Source organism: Hemicordylus capensis, chromosome 3 (genome assembly GCF_027244095.1).
Source record: "Hemicordylus capensis ecotype Gifberg chromosome 3, rHemCap1.1.pri, whole genome shotgun sequence".
NCBI lineage: Eukaryota > Metazoa > Chordata > Lepidosauria > Squamata > Cordylidae > Hemicordylus > Hemicordylus capensis.
The window spans coordinates 272,690,931-272,706,644 of NC_069659.1; the positions used below are offsets into that span (position 1 = coordinate 272,690,931).

Genomic DNA, 15,714 nt, shown 5'->3' on the forward strand with positions numbered 1-15,714 from the left:
TGCCCAACCAACTTTCTTCCCTTGCTCACAAAAACAGAGCTTGGGAAGACAACATTCAGGCATTTCTTAGTCTCTTATAATACCTTAAAGCTGACTTTATGGATCTAGCTTCTACTGAAGGAAGTCCAGTCTCAGTTCTAAGGAAGGTATCTGGAGTCCCAGGAGGTAAGGACAAAACACTCTGCAGGAATTTATTTTGACAAACCTCCAGCTCTTTCAACACATTTGGTTTTTGCCCCCATATTTCAATCTTATATAGGATTTGGGCAAGAACTTTCCCAACAAAAATTTTCAGGGCTGGGGCCACTAATCTGCCTCTCCTAGAATAGTAGAACTTCAAAATAGCTCTAGTCAACTTTAGAGCTGTCAGTTTTATATTTTGTAGCTGTGTTTTCCATGTGCTTGTCTCATCTAAATAGATACCCAGGTGTTTGAAAAAGGATATTTGTTTTATTTCATGTGCATTCATGTCCCATTTATATCTGGCTGTGTGTTTGCTGAATACCATCATCTTTGTTTTAGAATAGTTAACTTTGAGAAATTAATTTTGACAGTATTCATCAAATTTGTTTAGCATTCTCTTCAGCCCAACCCTTAGTCAGAGATAGTAACACCATATCATCAGCATACATTAAAACAGCAATCTTTCTACCCTGCACAGGCAGAGGGGGAAATTCCAAACAGGTCAATTAACAACAACAACAAATTAAGTGACAGGGTTGTTTATATATACATTAAATGAAAATGGGGCTAACAAAAAACCTTTCTTAATTCCTTGAGATGTCTGTATTTCATCTGAAAGTGTCTCCTCATGACCAACTCTGACTCTCATTTCGGTGTCCATATATAATCCCCGTTATCAACAGAAATAATTTATTGTCTCTATTAGTCTGGGCAAGCTTGTCTCAAAGACAAAGCCTCTCTATCAAGTCAAAGACCAAGGATAGATCTATAAAATCTGCATACAATCTTTTGGGGAGGCCCATTTGTATACATCTATATCAAGTGATGTAACACAAAAATCTGGTCTATAGTGCTGTGTCCTTTTCTAAACCCAGCCTGGTCTTGATTAAGAATGGTGTTTTCTGTTTCCCTCTCTACTAACTTCTGGAGCAGAAAACGACCAGCTAAATTGATAGCTACTTCAGGGTGTGGATTTCAACTGGAAAAATGCACAGGGAAAAGAATTAAATACTCCATCTGCCACTGCTGATACCCTGAGGCATCTTCCCTTGCACCCAGTCACATCTTGTTTGGCCCATGGTCTGAAGTTGCTTTTCTGAAGTTGCTTCCAGGGCTTCTAGTTGCATACTACCATTTCAACATGGTCAAAACGAAGACTGAAAACAAAACTTTGATGTCGCTCTGTTTAGATTTAGCTTTTTACCTCAGAGATCACCTAGACTTAAAGTCCGGACAATTTATCTTTCAACCAGTTGCTTCTGTGAACCTTGCAAGCAGGCTTTGTCATGTCTCCAGCATATAGTAGTTAGACAAATACTGCATCTGACCATGGAGGCTCCACCTTGACTGATAGCAATTGATAGAGCTGTCCTCCATGAATTTGCCTAATCCCTTGTTAAAGCTATCTAAGCTAGATATCATCACAACGACTAATGGTAGTGATGTCCGTAAGTCACACAGGGCCTAAAAGGGCCAGATCCAATCTTACTGTACACTTGTGTATAATGTCACAACACCCACAATAAGAGGCTTTTAACATTTGGCAAGGAGGCCTTCTCTTTCGCCAACAGGTGACTGATGAAATGTGTAGCCATTTGAGTACAGCTTCGTTGAATCACAGCTACAATATTTTCCTATACATACAGATGAAAGCTGCCAACCCTGTGAATGGCACAGAGAACTCTCCAGTCAATTCAGCAATGGCATTAAAAAACCGGCCTTTATCTGTCATGGTCACAGGCAAAGGAACAGTTCTACAGAAAGCCAAGGTAAGGCATTTAGAATGATGAACCACTGGGTTCATGATACGAAATACCCACCGTATTAATGTTCTGTTCTCAATGTTTTAAAAGAATGTCGCACCTTAATATTCCGGGCAGCAAACACCACACAGACGTTTAAAACAGTGGCCAACACCCTGAGGAAGAACCAGTGCTTCTCAGAAAGCACTTGTGCTACGTAATAGCACAGCTCCATTGTTGTGTTTGTATGGGGGAGGGGTTGCCAGTCTCCCTTGCCCCAAAAGCTCTCCCTGTGACCTGGAAGTAGTACCCCTGAAGGTCATTAAGCCCTCATGGACCTACTTCTGGATCACAGGGAGCACTTCCAAGGGCAGGGAAGATCAGTAAAAATTTGCCCCACAAGGGTCCATGCAGTGCATCAGTCTGGAACCCTGCACCAGTGCAAGTATAGTACCAGTGCTTGCTTGGAAGTGCTGGTGCTTCTTTGGGATGCCAGCTAGTAAAGCCAGAATGATTAAATCAAGGTTAAATTATAACTAACAGCAACATAATTTATTTTATTATATTTATGTTTACATTTATATCCCACTCTTCCTCCCAGCAGTGTACTTGATTAAGCTTATCCTCACAACAGCCCTGTGAGACCGCTTAGGCTGAGAGATAAGTGATTAGTCCAGTGCTGCAGTAGCCTTTGCTTGGGGATTATGTGAGTTGTAGTCAACAACATCTGGGAATTAGGGGCAACACTGATCCAGAGTCACCCAGTGAGTTTCAAGGCTGAGTGGGGATTTGAACTTGGGTCTCCCTGGTCCTATTCCAATGCTCTGACCACTAAATTATGCTGGCTCTCTCTACAATATCAGAGATAGAATCCATACAAACGTATCTGCAGTCCAAGTCTTACTTTAAAAGGCAAAGTGCTTTACATTAGTTTTGCAAGTGCCCAGATATAACACCATGGGCTGAGCATTAGTACAGCTGTGTGTGTCACAGCAGCGGAACTGCTACAGAGGAGAGAGATGGGGGCACGATAGGGATAGATTGCATGTGCACAATTGATTTTAGCCACTTTGGAATCATCAGAACTAGAAGACACCTACATACTTCTGAAGGTGCAATAAAGCTGTTACAATAACCCTGGAACTTATATTCATCATAGCAGAATATGGTGTGCTAGTCACCGATTAGGCTGCCACAGTGACGCAGGTGCATGTCACCCCTTGAGGACTAGCAGGTTAACTAGCAATTGCATTTTATTAGCAGCCTGGAAACGCTTTTCAGATGTGATCCATTGCTCAAATCTAATTTATTTTGCCTCTTAACTGAGTCTCATCTCTCATGCACCTATGACCTCACAATCTGTGCTGCTCTTTGAAAACTACAAATGTAAAAAAATAATAGATGAATAACGTAAATCAATCTGGAGTGGGTCCATGAGAAATTGGCACCTCTTTAAAAAAACAAGGGTGGGGGCTGAGAAGACACAAGGCCAGAAGACAAAGGTTGCCCTAGCTATCCATAGGAGTTCCATTCTCCTACAGCTGTGGATAACAAAACTGTGGATAATGAGACTGTGAGTGAATAGGAATTGGGGAGGTAGGTTCTTGGAGGGCAAAAAAGGCTTTAAAAGGTAGGAATAAGAGAAAGGAAGTAACGTACCATGCTCTCCAGGTCTCCAGTTGTCCAGCAGTGTACCCCCAAACCCCACAATTCTGTTGATTTTCTATGAAAAATCACAAGAGGGGGATGTTTTTTTAAATTTGTTATTTTAGAAAGAGCCCACAAAATGGCTCGGTTAAGCAAAATGGTGGCTGGAAATGACCTCAGAGGTCATAAGCAAATTTGAACTATTTTTTTATCCCTGGATAACGAGGCTCAGTGTACATGACCCGATGGCTGTTACACGAAACAGTGGGTGCTGGGACCGCAGATTACAAAGAGAACCTGTACATGACAGTAGTGTGATACTGGCTTAGCATTTTTTTTATCACAGCCATGCATTTTTGCATGCCAAAGAAGAGGCTTGAGGTGATTTCGATACAGATTGAGTGAGCTACATGAAGCTTATAGAGATATGCATGAACTGAGGTTCATGCCCCAGTTTGAAGCTGAACTGGTTTGTGCTGCTGCCAAACCAGTTTGACCTTTCTAGTGTGGTGTGTGGTGGGGCGGCAAGTGGGATCTTTAAAAGTGAGTACAGCAGGTCCTTACCTGCTCACCCGCCACTTTATGCAGCTTCCTGCTGTGGTGGCGCTCTCTTCAACAGCGGGCACACACATCGTCTCCACACATGAGGCCATGTGTGGATGCCATTTGCGTTATCAGCACCATGCTGATCAAGCAAATGGTGTCTGTGCATGTGCGGAAGCCACATGTGTTGCAGCACCGCACACGGGGTGTTGGAGAGAGTGCTACAGCAGCAGGAAGCTGCATGGAGCAGCAGGCGAGCACAAACCGGCTTTACTCACCTTTACAGTTCCCACTCACCACCGCACTCGAACTGCCATACCAGTTTGACAGCAGCACAAAGCCGTTCAGCTTTGAACTGGGGCACGAACCTCTGTGCATATCACTAGAAGCTTATGCACAGCAAATGCTCTTTTCTTTCTGTGAAGTGGTACGATTTAAATAGGGTTTGGTTTCAGAAATTTGAGGACTAACTACTTTGAGAACTGTTGAAAAGCAGCATATATTCATAGTAGTAGTAGAAATTCCCATGTCCAGTTTGGCAACTGAATATCTATTGGTCACCTCCAATACCATTAAAATTATGCCAGATAATGTTTAATGTCATTGTAAGACCTTTTTGCTTAATTGTTCCAATTGCCCTTTGCCCTTTCTGGTTTGTGATTTCCATTTATATGAATGGTGAACTGTAGTTCCTTTTTTTTTTTTTTTGGTTATGTGTCATTGGGGTTCTTTTTCTGTAGTTTTTATTGACACATCCTTTGTAATTCTGTAATAAACCCTGCTAATTGAGCAAAGAGGCACCTTTTAAAGTGGTGATTCTCTAAGATTTAGCTGGGGAAGAACAACTGGCCCTGTCCAGCGCCAGCACAACATCCCTCCCGTGGCTGTTGCTGGTCTCTGCCTTATGTTTCTTTTTAGATAGTTAGCCCTTTAGGGACAGGGAGCCATCTTATTTATGTATTTCTTATTTTTCTATGTAAACCGCTTTGAGAATTTTGTTAAAGAGCACTATATAAATATCATTAGTAGTCGTAGTAGTCATTCACCTTGAGCTTATGGAAACTCTGCTTATAAACATTTTAAAGAAATGAATATTAAATTCCTTTTGGAACCCCCAAGGCAATCTTATTTGAGTTTTTCTTTGTCCTTTTGCAGGAATGGGAGAAGAAAGGTGCTAGTTAAGAAATGATGGCATGGACTTGAGACTAGAACTGGACATACATGGACTACGGGATTCTGTTGCCAGTCGATAAAGAGTCCAGATGCGGCCTAGCACAGCCAGCAGTATACTGTGCCATCTCTCTAGAAGAAACGATGGACCTGAGCCAGAGTTTATCATGGCCTTCAACAGAATAAGGATTTTGCTCTTTTTCGCAGAGTTGTGCTGTGTAGCTAAGAGAGTTAACACAAGTGGAAATGTTGCTTCGTTCTAACCCCATTGAGGTCTTGAAAATGTTGCTGTACATGAGAATGCTTTTGTGTATTTTTTATGTTGGTGTTTCATCATAGTACAATCCAGGATTTGTGGTTTGCAGTAGGACAAGGGACTTCTACAGGACTTGTCTTGGTTCCGCCAGGGCCAGGGACTGGGTGGAGGCAGATAAATAAATGGATCTGCCTAAAACCTGAAAAGCCAGCTACAAGTTCAAGTATCAGTGTTGGGCTTCTCTTTTGGATAAGAGCTTGTCTAACCAATGGAGGGAATTTAAGAGAAGCTCAGAGATGCCTAGCAGCACAACTAAAAGAGAGCAGCTGTGTGCATGATGCAGTTTGACTTCCCATACAAAATTCTTGACAAGAAAAAAGCAGAGCTACTCAGGTTCTGACGTATAATGTTGGTACAGTACAAAGCAAATTTGGGCTTGGGTCCTTCATCACATATAGCAGTACAGCTCACAGCAGTGCTTCACAAACTGATGGGCAGTCTTTGTAAATATAAGGGCTTCCTAATGTATGTCAGAATTGGCACTGCAGACCTATCCCACAGTATACAAGGATCTTTTTCTGAACACTGAAATAGACTGAGAAGCCATTAATGGACAGGAGCTCAGCTTCTGGATTGGAGCCAAAATGTCATTTAAAACAGATAAGTTAATTCTTAGAACTCATCAGCCGTCGCTGTTCACACATTTAAAGATGATTACAGCAGGATACAGAGATGCAGTTTTATTTCCCATCTTCCAAAACATGTTTGAGACACTGCTGGTGAATTTAATGCACTTTAGTGACTCTAAGTCCAGGTAAGTATACATGTACTGGCAGTGTATTGAGCCATTTGAGCAGGTACCATAACACTTCTCTATTCTGTACAATAGTCAGCATAATGATAATGCAGTACAAATATGAAGTTGAAGTAGCAAAAATGGAGCAAGGTTTAGTCTGGTATTGTGAATGTAATTGCACAAACATGCTTTGGAAGAGTGGGAAATTCCTCCCATTAAACATATTTTTGCTTTCTCTTTCTATAAACAAAAGTATAATCCGAGCAAGGTAGGACTTGACTGAGCTGCATTCAGAAAGTCCAAAGAAGTTTTAAGTCAATGTGTGGCATTCAGTTAGGGACAGGCTCATGCCAAAATCATCAGGTTTCTGGATTTTATCTTGGTATCTGGATATAAATCACTTCAAGACTGGCCATATACAAAGGGAAGAAATTATTAAATATTTAGTGCTGTGAAGACCACTGTCATATCAGCAGGCTTACTGTGCAAGAGCATTTCCATACAATAATTTTATTGAGCAATAAATGTATACTTGAATATAAAAGTTGCTGAAGCAACTCTAAACATCTCTCCCCCAGCTAACATCTTTTGTGGAGAAGCTGTATTTTCTCAGCCATCAGTACAATATTTGTCACTGGAAAATGCATCTTCTCAAGCAAACACATATATTATAGTTCATCATCAACATGATGCACAGTTCTGATGTCTCTTATAGAACTTGCGACTCCACGGCTCCAGACCAGGAAGTAGCTATGCCACTGTAGAGATCCAGTGTAACGATTTATTTTCCTTAGCTATCAGATTTTCTTACCCTATGCACCTGAGCATGCTCAACTGCAGCGGAGCAAGGAAGCTGCTTTCTTTTTTCTGCCCACAATTCCTGTCAGATTTTATTCTTCAAAATGCGAACAAGTCCAAATTCAGCAAGAAAAAGCAAAAAAAGCCTCAGCTTTTGCTGCTTGTGTTATTTGGCACCCAAAATAACACTGAAATACAAAGAAGGGAACATTACAGTGGTATTTATTAAGGTAAATTTGAAGCTGAAATGCCTGGAGAGCTTGCAAGAAAAGGGCATGCTCAATCTCTCCAAAACGATGGCATGCATGATATAGGGTAAGGTTTCTGACAGCTTTCAGGCTAAGGGCACTGCCTCCAAATGAAATTCAAGCTGCTCCTATATCTTAATTAGAAAACATTACCTGGTAAGAAATTCTGACAGTCTTAAGAAAAAAATTCACTACACCAGTGGTAGTGCTACCAGTTTTACAATTTTTATTCCCATTGACACAAATGGGGGAAACAGGAGACATTATTATAACTACACATCCTGTCAGCCAATAGAGATTCGTGCTGAAATTTCATGCATATGTCTTGGAAAATGCCCACAATATCACTGGTGATCATAGCACCAGTGATCACGAGAGCTGGTCTTGTGGTAGCGAGCATGACTTGTCCCCTTAGCTAAACAGGGTCTGCCCTGGTTGCATATGAATGTGAGACTTGATGTGTGAGCACTGTAGATATTCCCCTCAGGGGATAGAGCTGCTCTAGGAAGAACAGAAGGTTCCAAGTTCCCTCCCTCGCATCTCCAAGATAGGGCTGAGAGAGATTCCTGCCTGCAACCTTGGAGAAGCCTCTGCCAGTCTGTGTAGACAATACTGAGCTAGATGGACTTTTTCACACAACACATAATCAACTTGTGGAATTCTCTGCCACAAGATGTGGTGACAGCCAACAACCTGGATGGCTTTAAGAGCGGTTTGGATAACTTCATGGAGGAGAGGTCTATCATCGGTTTCTAGTTGGAGAGCTATAGGCCACCTCCAGCCTCAAAAGGAAGATGCCTCTGAGTACCAGTTGCAGGGGAGTAACAGCAGGAGGGAGGGCATGCCCTCAACTCCTGCCTGTGGCTTCCAGCAGCATCTGGTGGGTCACTGTGTGAAACAGGATGCTGGACTAGATGGGCTTTGGGCCTGATCCAGCAGGGCTGTTTTTATGGGCCTATGGTCTGACTCTGTATATGGCAGCATCCTGTGTTCCTATACACCTTTTCTCCCCCACCATAACTGTCTCATTTCAGAACATTTTTAAATACACATCATCCATCAGCCATCCTACCAGCCACATTTATATGTGCGGCTCCACACACAAGACTCCATGTTGGCAGCCTTAACATACATATGGACATATATGCTTCAACTGAATCAGGCCATTAGTCTACCTAGCTCAGCACTGTCGACACTGACCGGTAGGTGTTCTCCAGGGTTTCAGGCCAGGGTTTTTCACAGCCCTACTGGGAGATATCGGGGATTGAACCTGGGACCTGCTGCACGCAAAGCAGATGCTTTACCACTGAGCTAGGACCCCACCCCAACTATACAGCTTTGCACTCATGGGAGCATTGTACATGCCTAATAGCATGCATCAGGGGCTGTCTGGATCGAGCCATAAATATGTTTTTAAAGTTTATTATTGTATGGTTATTAATTGTTCTGACACCTGCTGTTCTACTTCAGAGAGAACTCTCCTGTTGCTTCTAAAACAATTGTGGAAGGAGAGGGACCATTAGCAAAGATCTCTCCCATCTTGCAAGAATCTTCTGTCATATTGTTAACCATTCCCCCCTCACACACACACACTTTAATGCTAAGAAAAAAATGCAAGGGGGCATAATTTATCCAATGTTGCCTACTTAAAGTAATGATGTTCAGTGTCATCAAGGCTGGGCTGGGCTGGGCTGCTGTGGACTTGCCTTAGAAGCCTTGATGCTGTTTGGAAGCAGTATATGCCAAAGCAGCATTTCCACAGGTTTCCCATTGTCACAAACCGGGAAACCTGTGAAAGTCTGCTACTACACTGGCTGCTTTGGAACATGTTAAGGCTTGCATTGAGGCCTGCAGCAGCCCCAAGGTGCAGTGCTATGGAACCACAGACCAGTCACACACATGCTTACCTCTCTTCCCTGAAAGTCAGTGATGTGACGAGGAGGAAAATCGTCAAAGTAGTCCTATTGAAATTAGGACAAGTCAGGCACTGAAAACAAGCCCTGGTTTGACCAATTTGCCTTGTATCAGCCAGTGAGTCCTGTAATCTCACCTTATGTACATTTATGTGAATGTAAGTCACCTCTGTTTATACCTATGAAGGGTGGCAGTTCTAGGACCAAATTGCATGCTACCTTAAATATGTCATTTCTTGTTTGTATTTCTTCAGCCTTCAGTAGCAGCCACAGAGGGTGGTTGGAATCAGGCCCATGGCATGCAGATATTTAGCCCTTTCTCCTTGTGTTGCGTGCCTAACAAAAATGCCCCCCTTAAAAAGCTGGGAGCATCTGTGGGAAAGAAGCTTCAACTGAGGCCAATAGACACATTCCTCCCACAGCAGCTCAGGTGGACATTTTCATCAGGACTGGGGTACAAGGGGAGAGGGTTAGATATTCTTCCCTGCATACATTATGGTTCTCATTGCCTCCCCCCGTGACTCTTGTTCAAGACTGAAAACAGAAAGCCAAATTATTGCTCCTCTAATGCAATCCATAGCTGATCCTTTGAGGTGCTTAACTTGGGCTGGATTGTGCTACAGGAGACGTGGGAAAGAAGCTGGGCCAGGTGAAAAGACTTTGGTCATGACTCATGACACCAGTGCCAGATCTGAGCCCTCCATGCTATGTTTAAGGGATGAAATCACCTCAGAATTTGCTTGTAACAACAGAGAGCTGTCTAAACTTGGGGGGCAGGGGGGATATCTAATCGCAAATATGTTATGCATTAGTGTGTTAAGCAGGCTTTTTGTATACAGCACACATGCAAAGAATGCACACCAAGCGTCCACAGATTACATCGGAAGGAGGTACAGCATACAGTGCTGTTCCAGGCAGCTGGCTACTCAACATCCGCCTTTAAAGTTTGACAGTGTAGCATACACACTTGAAGTATTGATTTTAACTGACCTGCACTTTGGTGCCACTGTATGTGTCTTCAGTGCCATCGCGGTTATAAGTTTATTCGGTCATTGACCAGCAAAGCAGTGCCATCGTATCATGTGCTGCAACGTCCATATTACCTTGACTCTTTTTGTTGGTGCTGCAAATATTACGACGGGGGAATTAGGGCAGGGAGGAGGTCGTAGGGTCAAAAAGCTTTGGTACTCCGATGTCCTGAGAACAGGAAGCATCAGTAGGGAAGTATCAGAGGTGTAGCAAGTGATTCTTTTATCTCAAGCTCCCTGAAACCGGTCTTTTCCAGCCACATAGTTCTGTGTCTCCTCCTAAGCACTGTCAGCTGATAGTGGTCAAGCAGACAACACAGCAATTTATTATAGAGGAAACCATTTCAGATCCAATATGTGCATTTAATAATCAAAGAAGCATGCTATTATTATTATGTTTTTAAAAATTGTTGTCATTGTACATGTGTTTTCCCCCAAATCAATTGCTATTTTAGAAGGGTTTTTTGTAAATAAATGTTGGCTATATTTTAAATGAGTTTTTAAAAAATCATTACCGAGACAAAAACCAGGAAATAACCAAGAAGAGTCTAGTGAATGGCTCTAACTTTACTTGCCAAGATCATGCCAAAACCTTGCCTCTGCAATAGCCAAAATAGGATACTACCTTTATTAGGTAAAGGTAAAGTGTGCCATTGAGTCGGTGTCAACTCCTGGTGACTACAGAGCCCTCTGGTTGCATACAGGAGGGATTTACCATTGCCATCTCCCACGCAGTATGAGATGGTGCCTTTCAGCATCTTTCTATACCAGCGGGGATTCAAACCGGCAACCTCTGGCTTGCTAGTCAAGTCATTTCCCCACTGCACAATTAGGTGGCTGTCTAAAATATCACTAAGTACTGGAAAATTTTTGAGTAATCCAGAACTTTCCTTCAGCAAATTAAGAGACCAGGGAGGGGGCAAATTTGGGCATGATGAGAAAGTGTCAATATATAGTTGGCCAAGTCTTAATGAGACTTCTATTTGTGCAATGTGATTTGGATTATCTACAGCTGTGGAAAAGAACCTCGTTCTCACCGATTACATGAATGTATTCATACAAAATTCAGGACTGACACTCCTGTCCACTAGAGGGGACTCTTGCAACATCTCACTCATATTTGTGTAGCAACTGTGTATGCATCTTTGACCAGAGCCATGTTTGTGCATTCCAATGAAAGTCCACAAAATGCCAATGAAAATCCACAAAAGTGCTGCTTCTCCCAAGCAACTCTGAGCTAGCTTTTTGATACCCAAGACATGTACCTCAATCCGACGGTTTCTTATGCACACAGGAGCTCCAGTGCATGTGCAGCACCCCACCATCCACAGAAGACTGCCTTGTTCTCTCTATTGATAGCATGCACATATACTGGAGCATGTGTGGAGTTCTACATTAGAGTTACACATACTTGCAGAATAAGACTTTAGGCTCCTATACTGTGTAACAAACAAGCCAACAATTCAAGAAGGGCTCCCCTTGCTGCCTCTGAGCCACTCTGCAACCCACCCCCACTGCTTCCGACAGCATCATTCCCATTGGGAATGATCGGAGTTATGTCATAAGTGTGAAGACACACTCCTTAGTAACCACATAGGAAGCTGCCTTATACCAAGGCAGACCATTGGTCCATCTAGCTCAGTATTGTCCACACAGACTGGCAGCGGCTTCTCCAAGGTTACAGGCAGGAGTCTCTCTCAGCCCTATCTTGGAGATGTCAGGGAGGGAACTTGGCATGCAAGCCAAGTTCTTCTTCTGCATGCAAGCATGCAGGTGCTCTTCCCAGAGTAGCCCCATCTCCTAAGGGGAATGTCTCCCAACACTCACATGTAGTTTCCCATTCAAATGCAAATCCAGGTGGACCCTGCTTAGCAGAGGGGACAAGTTGTGCTTGCTACCACAAGACCAGCTCTCCTCCACAAAGCAGCCCTGCCCTCAGAAGCAGAGGTGGGGGAGGCTGAAGAAGGGTTTTAAAGAAACATCAATAACTAGCCTCTAGTTTGCCACTAGCACCACCGTCCCCCCCCCCGCTGCTGTCACTGTCACCATCTTCTTCCACCTCCCCGCCAGCCAGCCTCCCTCTGCCACCGTTCCCCCCACCATGCTTCCCTCACCCACCTGCTGCTGCCGCTTTATCCCTGACCAGCCACCCTCTTCCCCTGCCTGCCCGCCCACTGGCCAGCCATTCACCACCACCGCCACCTTGTATTTCCACCGGCACCGATTCTAAAAGAACTGCACTGGCTTCTGTTTCTGAACGAATTACAAAGTGCTGGTTATTATCTATAAGGCCCTTAATGGCTTAGGTCCAGGGTACTTAAGAGAGTGCCTTCTCCGTCATGAACCCTGTCGCCTATTAAGATCTAGAGAGGTCTGTGACCGGGCCTTCTCTTTTGGCTGCCCCAGGGCTTTGGAACATGCTCCCTGCTGAAATAAGAGCATCTCTTTCTCTGTTTGCTTTTAGGAGAACCCTGAAGACTTATCTGTTTTCCCCAGCTTTTAACTGCATTTTAGATTTTAAATTTTAATGTGTGTTTTTATTTATCTATTGTGATCTTTATCTGTTTTTATAAATGTTTGGTTTTAATCTGTACACCACCTATAGATTTCTAGACTAGGCGGTATAGAAATGCAACAGTTAATTAATTAAATATATTTCAGCCTCTCTGCCCCAGAAGTCCTGTGCACTGAAGATCACTCTGGGGCCTGTGTTCAACACACAGTTCGAGAGAGGCACTGGCCAGGCCTTTGCGGGCTGATGGTCCCCAAACTCAAGACCTATTAAAACTCAAGCCCCCTCCACTCATTATGTTCAATGCACACGTACTCTGAATACAGTGCAGCTACCACGGTGTGTGTGGGAATTCATGCTGAAAACAGTAAAAGGAGAAAGGGTTCAACTCCTTGCTCTGCTCCAGTTCAGATACCTGTCCCTGCTGCTATTTGCAAGAACTACAGAGGAACTGGGATACATTAATGCATCTTCATCTTAATGTGTAATTGACCTGAAGGAAATTCCTAATTGCTGTTGCTAATTCATCATCGCTTTGATCACAGACAATGCTAACCTGCCTAACCAGGAACAGAGTCGGCAGAAACCACTGGATTTGGCTTGCCTAAGCATTTTTTAAAAAAACAACAACAATTGCCACACAATCAAACAATTCGCATCCAACCTGCATTAAATGCTTGGTTAATCAGCCTTGGGAGAGAGCTAGTGTTGAGTAAGAGAAAATCGCACAAATTCATGAATCCCCCTGTTGTATAACTGTTCCCCTCACAAACACAATATAATCTTGTCTTTAGATTTAACTAAGATTTTATTCAGAAATAACTCCATTTTCTCCTTCTCCTTTCTGACTACCACCCCCACCCCCACCACTCTTTCTACAGGATCCCAACTGGGACAAACTTCTACACAGAAAAACAGAAAAGATACTGGATAGAATACAACCCCACTGCAAAACTGCAGTCATCAAGCAAACCTGGATGTCCCTTTGTGGGTATGGGAGTTAGCCAGGTCTATGAAAAGTCAACCCCCTGAATGCCCCCAGGACCAATGGCAGCAGTGGGGCAATTTGGCCAAAACATCTGTGCCACCACCCAGTACCACATCTCCATCTGTAAATGAGAGCATCCCACATAGGCTCCTAGGTCATCACAGAGCCTCTAGGGGATGCTCCCATTGGCTGTTGAGAAAGGTGGAAGAGCTAAGTCTTGGCCAAGAGACTAACACGGCAGCTCCTCCTGGCATATTCCTCAACAGAAAATAGACTGTCTCCAAGAGGCCCCTGTGATTGTGCAGGGGAAAGCACATTGACTGATGGAGGGTGGAAGAAAGAGAAATTGCTTCTACCAAGGAACTTAGCAGCGGTAGCAGCTCCTCTGCCACCCACCCCTCCATCCCCACTGATGAATGAGGATGGGATGCAATAATGCCTCCTGCCTCTGAGGAGCTGCTGCTACTGAACATTCCCATCCATTCACCAATGGAAGGGTGGGAGGAGCTGCCTTCTGTTTTCAGCCAGCAACCAATAAGCATGAAGGGGACCACCAGAGCTGAAGGCACCATGGGTGACCCAGTACAGGACTTTGCCCCAGGGTTCCCCTGCCACCACCAACAACCTGGCATTGATCAAGCTTATATGCAATGCTGATGTAACATATGTTGAGAAAAAGGGAACTCTTTCTAGTAATGGCTGTAGACATTGTAGGATGGTTGAACTCTGGACTACGTGCAGGGTGGTCTGATTGGGCCAGATCTTGCCTTAAATCCATCCTAGTCTTAGAATTGTAGTTAAGATTTTTGCTCCTTTGAAAGACAAAAGGCTGAAAGCCAGGCTACCAGATTAGAGTGACCTGCACAGGAACAGATGTATAAGCAACAAAAATGGTTGTTCAGTAACACCCTGTGGCACTATTTAGGCAGCCTGATCCTCTTCTGTTGCTTTAGGTGCATGACTCAAGTTTACGCCCAAGTCTTGTATGAAGACTTTCCAAGTCCCACCTGTCCCAACTGTAACTCCCCACCCCACATTACACTTGTTATTCCTTCTTGGCTTGAAATGCAATAAAGCTCAGATCCAACCAGCAACTTCTCTTCTTCTAAAAGTTCTAATTATTTGTACTTATTTCATGGAAGGTTCCCAAGAGCCACAGACAGTCATTTCACCTTGTAGGATGCAGTCTGCATATGCTGGGCTGAGCCCACCAGTTTTAGCTCCTCCTTAGCCCTCTTCAGGCATTATGCAAACTGAGAATGCGGTAATGTACTCACCTACAGCGCCCCTGAGAGCATGCCCATGAGCCCTGCATATATCTATATCTATATCTATATCTATATCTATATCTATATCTATATCTATATCTATCTCCAGCCAACCTGGAACATCCTAAATTATTTTTAAAAGGTTTTGTAAATTGTGGATGATGCTAGTCATTGAATGGTACTAGAGAAAGACATGATGTTCTGGGAGCTCCAGGTATTATTAACATCCACATCAATTTCGGAGAATGAATACAACTGAAGGAAGCCTGGGCGGATGAGTGGCTGGGGGAGTCAGTCATGTGACGCCTCTGGGCCCCCCCCCAAGGCAGTGGGCCCCCAGACAACTGTCTCCCCTTGCCCTATTATACTTACGCCCCTGCTTCCCCTACCTTCCATGCATTCAGCATTTGTCTACAGAGATCCTCTCATGATGTGAATACTGGGGTGCCTAGAATCTCTCAGAGAGTACAACATTTGGCTTGGCACACATATTCTATGGGGCAGGGTTTCAGAACACAGTGGGGAAAGCACACCGCTTGTGGGTGTGCTTTTGGGGATGTTGCACCCAACTGCAAAGTCTCTGGGTTCCTTAACAACTGACCAAGGCTTTTGTCTCTTGTGG

The 15,714-nt window shown here is 43.7% G+C and overlaps 1 protein-coding gene across 4 annotated transcripts in view; it reads left to right on the plus strand.

Annotated features, from left to right (window-relative positions):
• Window positions 1-10,817, plus strand: part of AFAP1L2 (actin filament associated protein 1 like 2) — a 143,862-nt gene extending 133,045 nt beyond the window's left edge. For all 4 annotated transcript variants that reach the window (XM_053312307.1, XM_053312308.1, XM_053312309.1 and 1 more), the window contains 2 exons: window positions 1,830-1,952; window positions 5,271-10,817. In XM_053312307.1, coding sequence (XP_053168282.1) covers window positions 1,830-1,952; window positions 5,271-5,297 — 150 coding nt within the window. In that variant the 3' untranslated portion in view covers window positions 5,298-10,817. The remainder of the gene's footprint in view (window positions 1-1,829; window positions 1,953-5,270) is intronic.
• Window positions 10,818-15,714: the final 4,897 nt, after the last annotated feature.